At 38.3% G+C, this 18,585-nt stretch overlaps 2 protein-coding genes across 2 annotated transcripts in view; one reads left to right on the forward strand and one right to left on the reverse strand.

Annotated features, from left to right (window-relative positions):
• The window catches only part of DYNC1LI2 (dynein cytoplasmic 1 light intermediate chain 2), a 204,972-nt gene that overhangs the window by 176,538 nt on the left and 9,849 nt on the right, over positions 1–18,585 (forward strand). The window lies entirely within an intron of this gene.
• Positions 1–18,585, reverse strand: part of BEAN1 (brain expressed associated with NEDD4 1) — a 55,214-nt gene that overhangs the window by 35,215 nt on the left and 1,414 nt on the right. The window contains exon 2 of the mRNA XM_075714807.1: positions 14,577–14,711. Within this exon, the coding sequence (XP_075570922.1) occupies positions 14,577–14,711 (135 nt within the window). The remainder of the gene's footprint in view (positions 1–14,576; positions 14,712–18,585) is intronic.

Here is an 18,585-nt window from a genome sequence, read left to right on the forward strand (position 1 = left end):
GCCTTATCACAAAAAGCAGTCTGGGCTGCAGTGTGCAATTTGGAGCTCAGAGGCCTGGGGGGAGAGGAACGGGTTATGGCCGTGGGCACCATCAGTATGTATGTAATGTTTCTATGGAACCTCTTTCTAAGGTAGGGATGTGGTCACATTTGTGATGGATGTCTTTGAATTAATGGAATATTTCACTAGTCTTATTTACTCCATAAACACTGTCCTTTGGATTCTCACTCAAGATAATTTAATATGAATACATCAAACCCATAAAACCCGTGTCTGCCTCCTACAAATGTGTATATACATATATTATCACAAATAGTTGCTGTGCTATGATCCCAAATCAAGATTAATATGAAAGCAGTTTGCCTAATGTCAGCCTTAATCTTAGCTTTCACTTATCATCCTTTAATAAAGAGCTCTTGTTGGCAATTTCTACTGATAAAATTAGGCTTTTTTCACTGCAACTTAGCAGACTGAAGCAAGGTTTTCATGTTTCCATAAAGTCGTAGGAGAGATGCTGACTTTAAGGCATGTTTTATTACCATTTGGTGAATGCCAGTTTGCCTGTCCTTCATAACTGCAGAGGAGACAGAGGAGGCAGGCTTCTTGCCCATCTCTTCCCTTCTGACTTGGATGAAACAACTGTTAAAGGGAGTGGACCGAGAGCAGAACTATCCCCATACAACTCTGATGCTGCAAGTGCTCCATTTTTTCTAAGTAACATATGGCAGGGCATTGTGGTTCCCTATGTAACAGGTCACATGGCTTTTGGTGGGTTACAGAAGGAAAATCTGTGGACTTACTTTGCATTGTGTTAGCTCCCTCTTAGGATAAAACAGTGTCCTACACAGTAGGGAGGACTTTGCAGTGCAATGGGCAGCTATGTGACTGGAAATCTACCGCCTGTATATCCAACATAGTTTTTTCTGTCCCAGTAGAAAAGATGATGTGTCAGCAACTTGGCATCCAAAGTCTAAATGCTTGCTCCCTTTTCAAAGGGAAGGCATGGTATTAGTGCTAAAGAGTAGCATGTTACCCAACACCAAATCATTAGGGTGTTAGCATCTCTCATGAGACCCGTCAATTTCTCAAGCACCAAACAATAAACTAAATGTGCACAATTTTACCCCATCGAGACTGTGACCCCTGTTTTTGGCTTGTTCAGTCATGAAATCCCATGCTGACCTCTATTAGTACAAACATGATCCAGTTTTGTCAGAAGAACGCTTTATTGTGTGCCTACTGAAAGGGCCGGCAGTGTTCAAATTGCATTGCAGTCTTCTGAGGACAGATGGCTGCACTGAGGCTGTGAAGTGACACACCAATGCATTTGAGTAGAGTGGCACTTTGAACGTGTTTCATAAGTTGACAGCCAAAAGGGTAATAGCTTAACTCTGCTCTTCCTTGAATTGACTTGTGATTTAAATTAAACCCAACTGACACTTTCTGTGGCACATGATCTATGTCTCATGCTCTGTGTTAAGTCACGTTCTAATTCTGCTTATTTTTCCTGCATTTTCTATGACCTGTGGAAGGGCATGAATTACCAGCACACTGTTTCCTTAAGCTGAGCAATTACTTCTAATGAATATTATATGGGTTATGTGAAGACAGAAAATAGGAGAAAAGAGACTTGCTATGAAAACATGGTTTGGGGTCTGTCTTGTGTCATGTTGTGTCCTACCCCCCGATGCTTTCATCTGTTCTGCAGTGGGCATTATTGTGCTATTTATTCTTTATGGTGAAAGTATGGCACTGATGTCTGTTAGATTTTTCATATTTTGCTTTATATTCCTTAAAAAGTGAGAAATGTAAGTAACATTCCTGTACTGTCTTTGTGTATTTTGTTTTTATCCTGATGATGTTTCCTTTCTCCAGATAACAAAAAATAAGATGTTGCCTTATACCCACCTCGTTCATGAATTTTTATCATCAGGTAAACTTTCTGTCCTTCTTGTTAACTCATGTTCCACAGAGTATTTCCAGAATGGGGTTCCTCAAGTGCTTTGCGAAGCCTGTGCTGACTACTATCTCCAGCACAGTACTCGGGGCCAGAAAACGTTCGGAGCCCAATCAAAGCTTGTGGACTGACCTCACTGTATCTTACTGAAGTGATGAATCTGTCTTGTATTTTCACTGACCGACCTCTTTGTTTCTGTACCAATTATATACTCCTACATGTTTCTGCTGCACTATATCATATACTGTATTCCTAGTATTGAGAATCAGGACTCCTGCAGCAAAGTATGTGTGAAAAAGAGCTAGCTGACAAGCACAGGGATACACACTTTATTCTCTTGGTATTAGAGTAGTTTCAAGAAAGAGAAATTCATCTCTGCACTGCTGACACTGAGCCAACAGTTTCAGCCTGAGAGGAGGGGAGAGTACAATGATATTTGTAATCCCCTGCTAAATGCAAATAAGTTCTGCGTCTCTTTCTTCTGGAGATTGCTTCCCTGAGTCAGTGGAGTTCATTTACATTTTGGTGACATCTACAAGAATTTTGCCAACACAGCTTATTACTGCAAACATTGTGTCAGTTCTGACATTTCTCTCTCCTGGGAGAAACCCCAGAATGGCTGGTTTTGTTCTTAGCAGCAGACTTGCGGCTTCACTAGCGGAGGCACACAGCCTTAACCATTCCTGTCCCTCATCTGGTAGAGCACCATTCCCTGAGTTAAGCCACTACAACTTGTTATGGCCACGGTGTGAAGCACCCTGCGTGAATAAAAACCTTCCCCACAACAATTTTGTTGTGGAAGCAGCATCGGCACCCTGACCTTGCTCCTAGAGCAGACGCAGGATTGGTGCCCAGGCCTTGTTTCTAGAGTGGATGCACAACCAACTGTGTTGACACAACTGCGGAGGCCATGCTGCGGTAGCGGGGCTCGCCTACGAACACCAAGCAGATCCAACCCCCAAACAGGCAGGTAATTCAACTTCAGATTAATCCAGCATTCCTGGGGCCAGACAGCTGAATCCATGGAAAACAAAGGCTATCCCTGTAATTGCACTAAGGGTTGTTGTAAAAGGATGCTTAATTCCCAGCAAAGAATCTTTTTTCCCATGTAACTGTTATGGCAAGCGCAGCGTTACAAAGATGGTGAAGGACTTATTAGCGCTTTAGGCCAGAAGCGTCATCTAAGTTAGACCCTGAACTCTTCAGTCTTCCTTTCACATATCACTGGTTCGTGCATTTCTCTGGCTCTCCCATGCAGAAGGATTGAGGGGATTGCTGCTTCTCTCCTCAGAGAAGGATATCATCAAGGTTTCATTCATTTATAAGCATCATTTACTGGTTCTGTGAATTACGGTTTATGAGAGTCTCCAATGATGCTTAGTAAGATAGATCAGGAGAATATTTTCTTGTCTACCATTACATATTTTTGTTTTCTACACTGCTTATGCATTTATATATAATATGCTTTTATTGGCCACTTTTCTCTCTGGAACAAAGCCTGGCAGCTATAAACACTTCTCTTGCAATGTAATGATATGAACAAACCTCTTCTGTTAGCCACTCAGATGAAACCAACCAAATTATTTCAGTCATGACTTAAGGCACATTTGAATTTAGGATTTCAAGGAGGCTTTATGCCCCCTGGCCCTGCTGACTGTTTTCTGTTTGCTCTGTATTTTTCATCTTATTCTCAGTTCTACTGCACATAGTGTTTCCCACTAACTCATGTTTCGTAAAGCTAATGTGCCAAAAAGCTGGATTCTGGTATTTATTTATAAAGAGACTGTGGACAAAGAAGTTAGGCCTCAATTCAGGAAACCGCTTATGTGCATAATTTATGCACTGTAAATGCATTCTTGATTTTATTCATAAAAAATTTTCCAGTTCAGGGAGCACTGAGATGCACGTTCAAAAACCATCACTCTTTTACCTGTTTACATTGGGGGAACAGTATTTGCCTAGCTGATGGACTCTTTTTCTTTTCTTGTTGTTTTCAAAGTTTGTATTATCAAAGTGTTATAATAAAAATTACTGAAATGTTTTAAAATAGCTTTTTCTAAAATTCATAGACTTCATATTACAGATGAAGAAAAAGGCGTATCGAGGTAACTCTTTAACTAGATTAGTTTCTTGTCTGTGTTTGCGGCGTTACGGAGCAGCCTTTGGCAGGCTGCCTTGATAGAAACTCCCCTTTTAAACCTTAGCTTCTCTTCCTGAAAAAATGCAACCATACAAAGAAATATTTTTAATATATTTCAAAATGTAACAATACTACTAATAATTTCTCACTATGAAACTGAGGTAGTCATTCTTTATATCCTATCAGAAAATTTAGTATTATTATCTCTACCTTGAAAATAACTGTATTTAGCAGAATTGAGCATTTTCTAAGTTCACGGGGCAAAGGGGGGTCATTGTCAGAATGACTGTCCCATTTCAGGAAGCCCTGGCACTGGCATCTTTGCTTGACAGTACCTGATCATACTCCTTTCTTAAGGCTACTGATTTCCATTAGCCATTGCTAATTTCTCTAGCTAGAAGACAAAGGGTGCCAGAGTCATGCAGGCTTGCCTTTTATGTTTACTGTATGCCAGAATTCTATGCTTAGTTATTTTCTAAACCCTCTATTCTTTTTAGCTACGTGCTTGTGAAAAGATAAGTTGTCAAATTAAAAATGCATAATACAGATAAAAGTTCTGCTCTAATTAACACTCACTTGAGGGCTATTTCATTTATGATGTCCATTGTTCGTTTCTGCTTACAAAAGTTGGTAGCATGTGAGTAGGATTTTTGTATCAGGCAAGGTTAACAAATACTGACCCTCAGTAGGCAGTACAATATACATTAAATAAAACTTAATGTCAGCAAATAAAAGAGAAAAATATGCTGAATAAACGTAACAGCACTGGAAGAAGCAGTCTTTCAAATTAATCCTTAGAAAGAATAAATAAAAGTTGTAAGAGAAGAGGATATTGTTATTGTTAGTTTTGATAATCCAGACTAAGGTAGTACATGAAATTTATAAACATGTCCAGCAACAGCATTTTTGTATGCGATAGGCTGCATATTGTTGTAGCAGGGAAAAGGGTAGATAGTAACTTCCACAACAATCTAAATTCTTCTAATAAAACAGACATAAATTTCATGAATGCTCCGAAGAACTGAAATCTAACTGAAGGCAAAAGCATCTTCTTATGACTAAGCAAGCAAAGAAGAAATAACAGTAACAAGTAGCATTGAATTCAGAACTTAATTGCATAATAAAGATTGTTTAAACTATCATTACAACAAACAATTTGATGTCTTAAGAAGTCTGAATTAGGCAGCAAGATTATAAGAACTGATTTACTAAGGTGCCCCCAAATCAGATGCAAACAGGTTGTTAGGTTTTTTTTCCCTTTCCCCCCCTCCCTTCATCTTTTTTGGGGATGCTGAAGTCTTTTTCCTAATAGAGAAGCTTGTATTTTAAAGATATTCCTGAACATAAGGCATATCATTCTGTTGCTTCATAAGAGTGCTAGGGTGCCTATAATACAGCCATTTTCAAAGCTCGCAAGTATAGTTATGTACATTTGCTAGGTGAAGAAGTATAGTTAAAGGAAGGTGAAATGACTTCTCAGGAAGAAATTGGCAGACACAGGACAAACTGGGTCTCCTGGGTTTGGACTTCTTTCCTGTAAGACAGTGCCTCTGACATGCCTTCCATTTGTGTTTCCTTCAATGATCACTAAAACTAGGTGTTCCTATCTATTTCAGTGGTGCATAACAGTATCACACAGATTACGAGCAAGTATTCACCCACTTTTGGAACTTTACTTTGGAGCTTATTTTAGGAATCAATGCATTCTAGGTCTCCCATTTGGGCAGTAAGAAGAGACTGGATGCATCTACAGGCCAGGTTGAACCTCTATGAAATCACCTTCCTGAGTACCTGTCCATCTCCACTGACAACCTAGAGTATGTAAACCTGTACCCAGAGGGTCTGTATACCTTCCCTGAAACTGTTTGCAAGGACTAGGAGAAGCCTGGGTACAAATTTGCAAGGAGATTGTGAAATGACAATTTCCTTTTCTTCAGTTGGAGTAACTTTAAAAGGACATTTAATGGACTTAACTTGGAAGGAATGGAAACAAAAGAATGCATTCATGAAGTTAAATTTAATATTTTAAATGACTGTTGTCACTTTATTATCTCAAGCACCGTTATGTTCATGTAATAGCTGTTTAAATAATGGTACCGTGCCTCCCTTGAAATCTGCTTTTCTGACAAGAACTGCCCACAATCAAAGTCTGGGTGGTATTCAAACGTACTTTCCTCAACAGTCTCATGACAAGATTATGTTAACCATCCTGGTTGACTCTAGGCAGGATTATCTGGAAAGAACTTTCCATAGGCAGGATTACCTACGTGACTTTATATAAAGCTGCATGGAGAGTGATGGAGATTATTAATCCAAATGGCCTGTGGTACTTAATAGAAAGGTGACCTGTGGGATTATCTCTGTAGATGCAGCTTTTAGACAAACCTGGCTCCTGTTAATATAAGCCTTAAGTAAAGTCTTCATGACAGGGTTATTTTAAGTTCTTGTGCAGTGTTTAATTGCTTTAATAATAAAAAGAGAAGTATCAAGTGACATAAAAAGACACTTATTGGTACAAAAGTCTCCAGTCATGTAACCCTTGGAAGTGGGAGCAATGATTGCACAGGTTATGACTATCTTTGGCTTCAGTGGGGCAAATTCTTTGGTTCCCATGAAAATACATGCTTAATTCTGAAGCAAAATTTTAACCTTTAATACTACTTTCTCATGGTTTCAGGAAAGTCTCTAGATAGATAATACAGCCTTAAAAAAAGCACATAGGTAATTTGAGACAGTAAAAGATAGCAAAAAGCTTTGTATGCATGTAAGCTTCTATGCTAAATGGTTGACTAGAGGACTGGAAAAAGAGCAGGTGAAGACAAATACATCAAGTGCTACAGGTCAACACTATTTTGCTGAGTGTATTTTCTGAGAAATATATGGTTAACCCTTGAGCAAAGATTATACATTTGATTTCCTCTTACGGCAGGGGAAATATTAGCTTGTTTTCTCAACTGGAACAAATCCATGCATTGCTTCTCAGGGCAGCTTCTCTTGAGTACATGCAGTACAATGCTTTTGTTAAGACTTAGCGGTGGTTCTACTTCTGATTCAAGAGGATTTAACAGCGAAAAATCACCGTTGTTCGAGTTAAGAAAGAGAGCACAAGAAAAAGAAAGGGGGGGAAGAGAGATGAAAAAAGATACAAGAATGCATTTTTTCATGTTGTGATTTTGGTTGACTGATACAGAAAGAATAGGCAAATATATTCATACTCGAAATACACTTTAAATAGTTCATGTTCTTTCCCATTAGGCTGAATTTCATGGTAGCTGCACATTAAATGAAATACTTTTATGTCAGTGTTTTGCTTCTTAAATGCTAAAATTAAGCTCTCCGAGTAAGCTAAGGAAGTAACTATTTTGTCTCTGAAAGCCAAGATAACTATGGAGGGTAAAAATTAACTGAATTGTGGGGACTTATAATCCTGCAATATGAAATGAATTCCTGGTTTGGTTTTTTTTTTTTTCTTTCTACATTAAGGCACCTCTTTTACAGAACTGTATTTATATCTGTGCATGCACACATCACCTGTTGGTAAGCATATACTGTTGGTTCTGTAAGAATCATCTCTATGAATGCACACACAAAGCTTGTCTTGTCAAGCTGTTGTTGATTACTGTGATGCCATAAACAGCCTTTTAGAAATATCAGAGCTATGGCTCAACACACTGACTGGTACTGTTATTCTTTACTTATATTACCGTAATACCTAGAAGCCATGGTTAGGAAACTGGATGCGTGTGGTGCTACAAAAAGAACAAAGATTTCCTCCTCTCAAAAGAACTTATCCGGCATTCTTCGTGTTCAATCCACCACTTGTTGAGGCTCTTCCTGCCAGAACTAGACTATGGTTTGCGGCAATAGCACGGATGTTTTCTATCTTGTAGCAATATGCTAAATATATGATGATAATCTCTCCTGGAATATAGCCTCACTGGAAAGTCCACTCTTACTCTCACTAGCTACTGTGGATGTTGATTTTGAGGACCAAGATCTTCCTGATTCCCTTCCCTTCCCTGAAAATTCACTTTACCATGGCTAGCTGCAAAGCCTTTCCCATACATGCCTAGGTCTGAAAGGATGCATAAAATACTACAGCCTGTCTTTCCTTTATAACGACCATCCTCTGTGTAAGCCCTCTGGAATCTTTCTTGCTGTCTCAAATAGGAAATGTTGAATGTCTCTGCCATGTGCTTGTAACTGGACAAGAAATAATGTCAACAGTTCCAGTGTGACAGGACTGCCCATAATAGTGGATATCCTCAAACTACCATGGCCTCATTCTTGTCTTACAGCAGTGGGCCACAAGAGCTTTCACTGAGCTACATGACAGTAAAATTGGTGTAATATGATTGAGAAAGAGCCATCCGGTTTGGTTTTCCCCTTTCTTAGGTATTTATTTCTGAACTCCTTTCTTAGCATCCGTTTTTCGTTTGCCCTTCCCATTTCTGCGATCCTGCTTACCTGCATAGCTGATACAAAGCAATCTCTCATTCTAAATGAGTACTGAGACCACATGGTGGTGGTTACTGGTACAGGAAACCTCCACTATAGACACTATTGTATCTGATATTTATAAATGCTAGAACAAAAGGTTCCATCCCAACGCCTAAGTACATGAATCCAGAATATTAGGTTAGGCATTAATGACAGAGTGGGCAGGAGGTGATTTGAAAGTCATTTCCCTTTCACTCTATCATTAGTCTGTTTCTGTGGTTGATGTACTGCCAGCATTTTAAGAAGTAGACCTCACGCATTCCCCTTAGCTACTGACAAATCCAAAATCCCCTGGAGTGAATGTACATGCATAGTGAGCGCATATAACAGGCTGAGGAACTTGGCCATTTATTTCTCTGTTTAAAGAAAAAAGGCTTTCTCAGACCAAAAAAGAAAACTGTTGGACAAATAAACTTCTAACGGGTACACCATGGAAAAGCTTTTTGTTTTTAAACCTGCACAAAGCACAACCTTCATGCTTTTGGATTCTATAATCTGAAGTATGTTTGTATAAAGGCCTGAATACTCACATCAGGGCTGCTAGTTTAAACCTAAGTACCATCAGAGAGGATCTAGTCTAATCCAAAGTGAAAAACCACCATGCTTCTGTGATGCACTTTTAAGAACTCTAGTATTGATAGAAATGATTGACCAGTTTTCAGATTGATGGGATAATTTTCTTGGGGCATTAGGAAAGACATCCCTTCCTTTCACTTTGGTGGCTATATTTTATCCTGGTTCTTCTGGGTGACTGTTCTTTTATATTAGTTCATAGCTGAGACTGAATTGGTGTTTTATTCCAGCTTTGCCAAATGAAGTTGCTTGTGATCAGCTTCCTGGGAACCCCTGTATAGCTGTAGTCCACCAGAAAGTCTGCAGTCTCAAAAGCTGATGGCAGACTTGCCTGTGAGTAGAAACAACTAAGTATGTAAGTCCTGACTGTAGGTATTTACTGGGGAGTAAACTGTACTGCTTTTCAGAAGCACCTGAACAGGTTCTCATTTTCCAGTTTGATGCATGTTTATGTATGTTTGAAAGTAAAATTATTGTACAGATGTTTCAACAAGGGTCCAAAAGATACGTGTGTTCTTTATGGTATATGTGCTGCATAACCACTAGTTGTCATATAGAAACAGTATTGTTACTGCCGTTTCAGCTTTACTAAAAGGTATCTTGGGTTTCTAGAAAGCCAGAGGTGGGGGAAGGAAGTAGAACAAAATTGAAATAGAAAGAGCAAAACAAAATAACACAGTAAAGCATGTTATCAGCATTGAAAGTCTTTTTTGGACTTCGATAAACATTCCATATAATGGATTTAAGAAACAGACCTCTGCACACTATGTGACAGTATCGCCAGCCACTTGGCCATGTAATTAATTGATCCGATCACAAAAGTGCTTTGCTAGTTACATGGAGGACAGTCTTGTGAGTAGTACTGAGAGGGTTCATTCGCTGTCCTGTTGAGTGCTGTGCAATACGCTTGTATGTTCAGTCCTTCCATTAGAAGCAGGGACTGTGATCCAAACAGCATTTATGGACACTTCCCTCTATATTTAGTACAATATGTAGACCTCCTGTACTAAGGAATTTTGAGGCTCAGGAAGTAATCTTGAGCCTACTTTCTCAGGGTCAAGCTTTCAACAAGCTACGCTTCAACCAGAACAGATGCTTGTGAAGATACTACCATCTTCTCTATAACAGTTTTTCTCCTTTTGCTCCCCATAATTCTTGAGGTTCACAGAAAACTTCCTAATACGCTGCTGGCAAAATCTGAGGCGCTGATTCAACCCTCCTATTTAAATATGAAACTATCCTTCCTAGTTGGTGTTGTCTTTAGCACAGATTAGGGAGCACTCATTTTAAGCACTCCATCAACTGGTTTATGACGATGGTTCCTTCTAGTTAGTGGATGGAGGTGAGTAACTGTGATGGCACAATCTTTAACTGTCAGAGCTTGATCTGGAGAAAAGAGCTGGTTTACAGCTGCAGCATACAAATGCTAGATGAAGAACTGTACACCGTGGAAGATCCTCTCAAATCTTAATAAGATTTAATGCTAAGTGCTGCTTAAGGTTTTCACTGCCCTCTGCATAATTTCAGGCTGTAAGCACAAAATCATTGATGATAAAAACAGTACTCCAACAACAACTTACTTTAAGCAATAGAAAGGGATTTAAATTCCAGCGTATCATGATTTTCATTTTCCATAACTAAGAATAATTTTGACATGGGCTGTTTTCACAGACAACTCAAAAAGTGGAGTATGGCTTTATTCTGTTATTTATTTATGCTGAAATTATTCATTTGTAAAATTATAAAAATGGAAATTTTAACCTGTCTGTATACTAGTTTTCAATTATGATTTATGATGAGAATCGTAAACTTCCACCCCAAAGGAAACTCATTTCAAAACATCTGCTTAGCATCCATTGAGGCATTGTTAGTCAAAGAATACCATATTGCATGGCAGAAATTTGGACTTTAGCTTTTGTTTGGGTTTAAAAAAAGTCCAGACAACAGCTGTCTTTTTCTTCCCTCTTTCCAGTTAATTCATCATAACTACAGGTAGTAATAGGCTCTATTGCACACTAGTAATGTGCATTCATAAATACACAGATTAGTGATGACACTGCTGACTACCAGCATTTTGACTCGGAAAATATTACACGAGCTTTTGTCCTTGAAGAAACAGAAATTTAGCAGAAGGCCAAAATTTTCACTGCGAATTTGTGTGCATGAGCGTGGGGGAATGCAGATGTGGCCTCTAAACATATGTGGGGAGATGACGGCTATACATTTCTTACTGGTGATAGTTTGATAACGTTAGCTCTATAGTACAGTACACTTGCCTGTTGTTAAAAAACAAGTTTAAGTGACTTAATGCCACTTATCAAAAGGTTTTTAGGTTGTTGAAATAATAATATGAAAGTAAATTTCTACTATTTTTTTATATATATATAAAAAAATTTTCAATTAAAAAAAAGTGACAATCCCCATGTCTCTGAAAACATCAAAATAAGAAAACAACATTCTTAAGTGATAGATCTAGCTGCATTTTTAATCACTGTCCTTAAACAGCATGACAAATTGTCCAAGGACACACAAAGTAAGTAATGGATACGTTATGATTGAGACAAGCTGTAAAGATGTCTATTACTAGTGCTTTAATAGCAGAACATGCAGGAACTACAATTCCTTCTTCACACCTGTTTTTTTATTATGTATGGGTTTCATATGAAGTAGATGAAGTTTTTCTTGGCCAAAATAAAAAGAAAATTCAATTTCTGAATGGAGATGCCATTAACTGTAAAGTAAATGTAACAAATTTAGGATGAGAAAGAATAATGGTAACTAATACGTAAAAGCCTGATATTTTTATTCATGCTTTATGGCTCAAGGGTGTAGTACTTTAACTGACTGTTGCCTTCAGTGGGCATCACAGGTTCTTGCATCCCGCCAGGAAATTCTAAAATGTATTAGGATGATATTGAGTGAATGAAAGTATTTTTTAACCTATGGGCTAAATGTTTAGATGTTAGTATTGCAAAAGCAGAAAGTTAGAACTCAGAACAGTAAATAATTCCAGTGCCTCTATCTTGCACATATATAGAAAGAAAAAGAACAAAGTTGACATATATATTTTTATATATACATACGCCCTTATATACATATTATATAATGTTACCTATAGATTAGTCACAAAGGGATTTTTTTTTAACACACAAGAACTTTTTTCATGTGTTCATCTAGCCACACGTTAGGACATGACTTCACGATGTAAATGCTAACTGCATATGGAAATCTATCTGTCAGCTTTTGAATTCCATCTAGCTCTGTCACTGCCTTGTCCTTTATTATTAGGTAGCAGTGCTATTATGGACAGTATGAGACTGAAGGAAATGGTATACCAGCTGTAACTGCATAGTTGTTCTGTGTAGATTTTCTCTTGGTGCTGATCTTCTAACAGGTCTTGCTATTACTCAGCAAAACCAACACATGATTAAGGTGCTTTGGCACTCGTCTTCTCTGAAACAGTTCTGTGTCTGTGAAGTATATATGAGGTGACAGATGTTAGTGCCTTGCTGGATGACACTCTGCTCTCAGCTTCATCTGTGAACAGCAAATAAGTCTTTCCATTGAAAAATAATGAATTTTTCCTCTAGGCAATTTTTTATTTGTGTGCACTTCTGTACCCATTGCAAATCATCTGTTGGTTTTGAGCTCTTAACTACTGTAATGTGTTCAGAGAAAACCTGTGACTATTTGACTCTATTTTGTCAGCTGTCATTGTAGTTTTTTCTTATTAGCACTGAATTGACAGCGGTGCATTTAGAAAACATACATATTTACATATATTAAAAAGAGTTTGTTGCCACTCACTACTTACTTTATGCACACCTTTATAGAAGGGCAGAAAGTAATGCATACTTATGTGCGACATAAGTTGCTGAAAGGTTTTCATGTGATCCAGGCAAGATGCAAGATCATCAAAACTGATGTATTCCCATTCAATCTTCCATGACCACACCCAGTATGTTTCCTCAGAGAAGAAAGCAAACCGCATGTCTAGCTCTAATCTGTGCTGATTAGATGAGGAATTCAGAGCATAAGAACCTGAGGACTTGCCTAAATTCAGGTCTTGCAACCCTCCCATACATGCTAACTGTAGCCCTTTTGAATTCTCAATTATAAACTCATAATCTTTCATGCTCCGTGGATCTGACCTGAATCCTTCTCTACTTAATAGACTATGATCAATTCTACAGAGTGCTTGTGTTGCGTGAGTGCTTGAACTCCACTGTAAAGCCAGGTAGCAGGTCGTGACAAGCAAGGATCTGTAGACTAAACAGTTGGTGTTGAGGGCCTGCTGTCTATGCCTGTTTCAGAGGGTTTTACTTTGGATTAGCTCTGTCTTGCCTCTGTGCATCTGAATGCCCATTAGAGGATGGAGTGTACTAGGCTCACTCCTGAAACTCATTTTTTGGTTTACTTTCATCTGAAGTGTATTGCCAGTAGCTGTCAATCTGCTCTCCCTGTTGTAACTTCTGGTCTTTTTGCAAAATTGTGGCTACGTTCTTCTGTGTACAATGTTGTGTTAACTAAAAACCCCAAGTCTGCAAATACTTCTGGCAGGTCATTAGTGACAGCAGTATGTGATCCGTCCTATTCGTAGTGTTTAGAATAGAGGTCTAAAAGTAATTTGCCCTCTTAGATGTTGCTAGGTACAAAATAGGTATGTTAAAAGGAAGGTTTTGGAGTTAAAACTGTAGCTTGAAATTAACAAGTAAACAAAATGAACAAAAAGTAGGAACAGAAAAAGCTGAGATGGTTACATCACCAAGTTTGCTAGTAAACAGCAACTGCTGAGATTACAACACAATTTTGTTCATCATCTTCCAACTCATCTTTCAACTTACTTGCAACAAATCCGGTTCGAAAACAAATGGCTAAAACTATCTGCACTGAATATCTCTGACTTGACAGTAATTCTTACCTCTCCCCTGCCCAAGTATTATTTTAATCAGCTGGCAGTTTGTTTGTTTATTCACATGAACATTTCCAAATGCAGAGTGCCCGGCCAGCAGTTACTGCTCTGCAGAGCTGCCAGCGTCTAATTGTTTCTGGCAATGGTGACTGCCTTTTTTAGGTGGTGGGTTTTTTTTATTTCTCCCCCCTCAACTGGCATTTCAAAGCAGCAGCCTTCACAATACATTACCTTAATGCATTTTGAGCTCGACCAAATCTTCCATTCCCACTACTGCTATCTGTCTACTATTCTACTTGGAATCAGCATGCAGTATAAATGATTTAGACATATGAATAAATATACCTCTAAATATCCATATCCTTGCAACAGCAAAACCAGATCAAATTTAACGTTTAGAACAGTATAGTGCTACAAACACCAATTTGGTGAGCAAATGGATTCACATTCATAGGACGTTGTGTCATGATTTAGGAAAGTGAAAGGTAACTCACTTGAGCATGTTAGCTTGATGGACATGTAGTCTCTGCCACAGTCCTTCTTATAGTGACAGCGCAGCCAGTTTAAGAGGCAGAGTCCGTCACCACACTGTAGTTCTTCTTTTTTACACGGCAGAATGCTCTGTTCATCTGAAAGGAGGAGAAACAATAGATGACTTTGTGTAACAAGCAACTCCTTCCTGAGCAACAAAGCCACATGTCTACTGAAAGTCAATCTTCCTGCTTTTGAAAGCCCTGGGCGGATGAAAACACTCTCTCCTCTTTGTCAGATGTGAAAAGGGTCTCAGACTCAACCAAATATTTCCTATGCTATTGTTGCTGAATAGTGTTTGAGACAGATGAGGTCTAGGTGAAGCATACCAAAGAAATCACAAGGGTACCATGTCTCTGAGGCACCTAGCCTTCTGACTGACTGACATGCTTTAACAAAACAAAACAATCCATCTTTGCCCCAGCTTAACACACAAAATGGACAAATAAGGGGAAAAAAGAGATCTGCTATCTTGCATAAACCTGAAGGACTGCATTAAAGGCTTCTTAGCCATAAGTGTAACTTTCTGACAATTCCTTGACACTTAAGGGTAGGAACTCAGTCTGATAAGAGGGGGGAAGGATTTTTTGAATAATCTTAATAAAACCTTGCGTAAATTTATGGAGACATAAACTCAGGTTTGGTTTGCAGAGACATTAAATCCTATATAGTAGGGTCTGCAGCTCTGCTTGAAGCCAAATCTTTGACTGGCTCCTCAGTTGAAAGATTGAAGCCGCTTCCCAGGACTACTGTTGATTCTTGAGTGCTGAGTAGAAAACTGAATCACTCACCTCTGCCTAGAGAGGGGGAAAACAAGCAACTTTATCTTGTCCTTTTATAGTGTACTATGGTTCCTTTTATCTTTATGCATACACACATGCATGAACAGAAATTTCCTACTCTCAAAGGAGACGTGATACCAGCCTAAGCCCTGTAACTTAAGAAAAGCAGAGTTTCAGGCCATGCTAATATTCACCTCTGCAAAACATATTTGCACAAGAAATGGGAGTGCTGTGGAAGTGTCATCACTTGTCATATCTGAACAGGATCACCCCTTCCTAGTCCAAAAGCTCTGTGGGTACGCCCGAGGAGAGGGTGGTCACTGCAAATGCAATGCCAGCAAGCAACAGGTGTTTAGCTTTCACTGGCTACTCAAAATAGCTGTTTTGTTTGATGTCCATAAACATTCAAACAGCAGCTGCATGATACAAAATTTAAAAAGGAGTTGGGGAATCTCTATGCAAGAAGAGTATGTCTTTTTTTTTTTTTTTTTACACATTAATTGCACAGTACAAAATACCGCATGGAATGCCAGTGACCAGCCATACCATCTAAAACACGCTGAGCAGATCACTGAAAAAAGAACTTGTTATGTAAATGTATTCCAGTTTGTTAGGTTACAAATCTATTAACATACTGTAAGAAACAAACAAATTCATGGAGATCAGGAAGTCAGAAAATTATCCAGGAAAAGAGGGGAAAAAACCTCCTACATTATTCAAAGAAGGTTGGGGTTTTTTTTCACATTTCACTAGTAGTGCTATTGCAAGTGGTCTGTTTTGACGGTAGATAAAAGGAAACTATTTTCTGACAAGTGCATCTGAGTGCGCAAATGGACACACTTACATCATTTAGTTGCACGGTTTTGTAGGGCCTTCCAATAATGAGAAAGAGAAGTAAAATAGAAAATAGTTCATTAATGACAGAATAAAAAGGTTTTAAGTTTGGCAAGGAAGGCCTTTGTGCAGAAAGACTCTTTGGAAATCAGCTGTAAATTTCATTAGAGTACTAGAGCTGTATTCAGGTTACTTTATGTGAGCAATCTAAAACATTCCAAATACAGGCAAATAAAAGTTCAAGTCCAATTTGAAAAACACTAGCTCTTGAAAGTAAAGGTGCAGAGGGCTAGCGTGCAAACTGGTACCCAACAGAAGACAGGCAACGCTGCTATATCACGTTTTTGTTTGCTCTCCAATATTTTTCATTTGGAGCCTTTTTGTCATCCTTCGTAGCTGCAAAATCATGCAGTTTGGAGTAATTGTTCATTATTTCCAATTCTCCACACAGCTGCTCCAGCGGAAGATGTCAGTACCCCCAAATGCATTTATAAATATCACCAGGATTGACAACATACTGTTATAGTATATCTTAGATTGTATGCTTGTACCTGGCAGCTCTGAAATCTAGAGGCCAATAATCAGATCATACTGTTTTGTTCTTTCAGAACATCTTGCAGTACATTTCCCAAATGGCTACTGTATTTCTGGTAGGCATCTCAGACAATTTTGGGGTAAAATGGCATAGAATTCTCAGCAATTAAAGTTGTGGGGATTCCTGTCTGGGTTTGTTTTTTTTTTTGTTTGGTTTGGTTTGGTTTGGTTTTTTTAGAGTTAAAGTATTCTAGAAGCAGCAGCTAAGCAATAATTACTTTGTGGTACCAAACATCAAACACTTCTAGTTTGAAGTTGCCCTAGTTATTTTAAACCTCTTCGAACTTGCTCCAGTCTACACCCTTTTGTATCTATCTTGTTCACTGCTCCTGTTCAACACAATTCTCCACCATCACTGGCTACAATTTCATCACTTTTTGGATATAAGAAAGTTTTCTACAGTTCCTGCAACATAAAATTCCTGGTTTACTTTTCACCACTTCACTGGCTTTACTTTGAAGGTCACTTCAAGATAAACGCCTCTTCTCTCTCATCCAGAAAGTAATACTATGCTTTCTGTTTCTGCTAGTTGTTTTTGAACTATGCAAGTCACTTTGGGATACAGTCTTTATAAAAATGCTAGAAAACCACAGCAATGTTTTATTATCTTCAGCAAGAAGCACTAAGATTGTAAGCTATAAGAATATATATGGGCAGATCCAATTTTTTTGGACTGAAAAACAGTGGGGTACCATGATGGTTAGAACAAAAGGGTGTGCTATCCTATCCCATAAAGCTATACTTCCCAGATGTAGCAAGAGCAAATTATGTCTTTCGTGAAACCAGATGATACAAATCTTCCATCTGTTCTTAAGGGGAGCTGCAAAATAACCGAAAAACCCATGAAGACTAAAAATATTTAAATGCTTTTTCGGGGAAGAAACTGAGGCACAGGCCTATAGTCATGCAGCAGGTGGGGACAGGGGTAGGAATCACATTCATTGTGGTACTGACTGAACAAATAACAATGTTTAAGCTCTATGCAATGAAAATTCTTTTGAGACAGTTAGTTTCATTTGTGAGAAAATGCATTACTTTCTAAGACAATGTTTCTATCTCAGTGGAGGCTAGCACAAAGTATTTTGTCTTCAAAGTATCTTTCACCCTTAGGTAAAATTGATTTAAAACCAATTTTTTCTACAGATGACAGGGAGCTAACAAAGTCTCTTTCGGAAAAGCACTTCCCAGTTCTAAGCCCGCCTGTTCCCAACTGGAGTGTGCCACATAATGGTGTGCTGATGGTTTTCAAGGTTTTTATTCTAAATCAGCAGATATTTGAATGAATTTATGAAGTGAAAATTAGTAATTTAAGAACATAAAAATGATCATATCAAATTTAGGTTAAGGTGCAATATTACATAAATGTGATGCATAAAATTAATCCACAAATTGGAAATTAACCTACACCATTAAAATACACATAATAGTTTACAGCTATTGTACATTATCCAAATTTGTATTTTTCTATGTTAGTAATACTGCTTTTTTTTTTTTTATTCAAATGACCACTGAATTATGTATCTGTTAAAGTGGGTACGCACTTCTCGCATCAACCACTGAGTCTGATCATCCACCAGCAGGAACTATTATCTACAACATAACCCTTTGCACTTTGTAAAAATCATAGTCCTCATTCTTGCCTGCAGCCTGGCTTTGAAACCTTTGTAGCCAGCTGTGGGAAGACAGTCATGGTGAAGAAGGATCCTCCAGTGACACAGAGATGATTTAACAAGACTTGAGCTTGGCAAAAGGATGAGAGAAT

This window comes from Pelecanus crispus, chromosome 8, assembly GCF_030463565.1.
Source record: "Pelecanus crispus isolate bPelCri1 chromosome 8, bPelCri1.pri, whole genome shotgun sequence".
Taxonomy (NCBI): domain Eukaryota; kingdom Metazoa; phylum Chordata; class Aves; order Pelecaniformes; family Pelecanidae; genus Pelecanus; species Pelecanus crispus.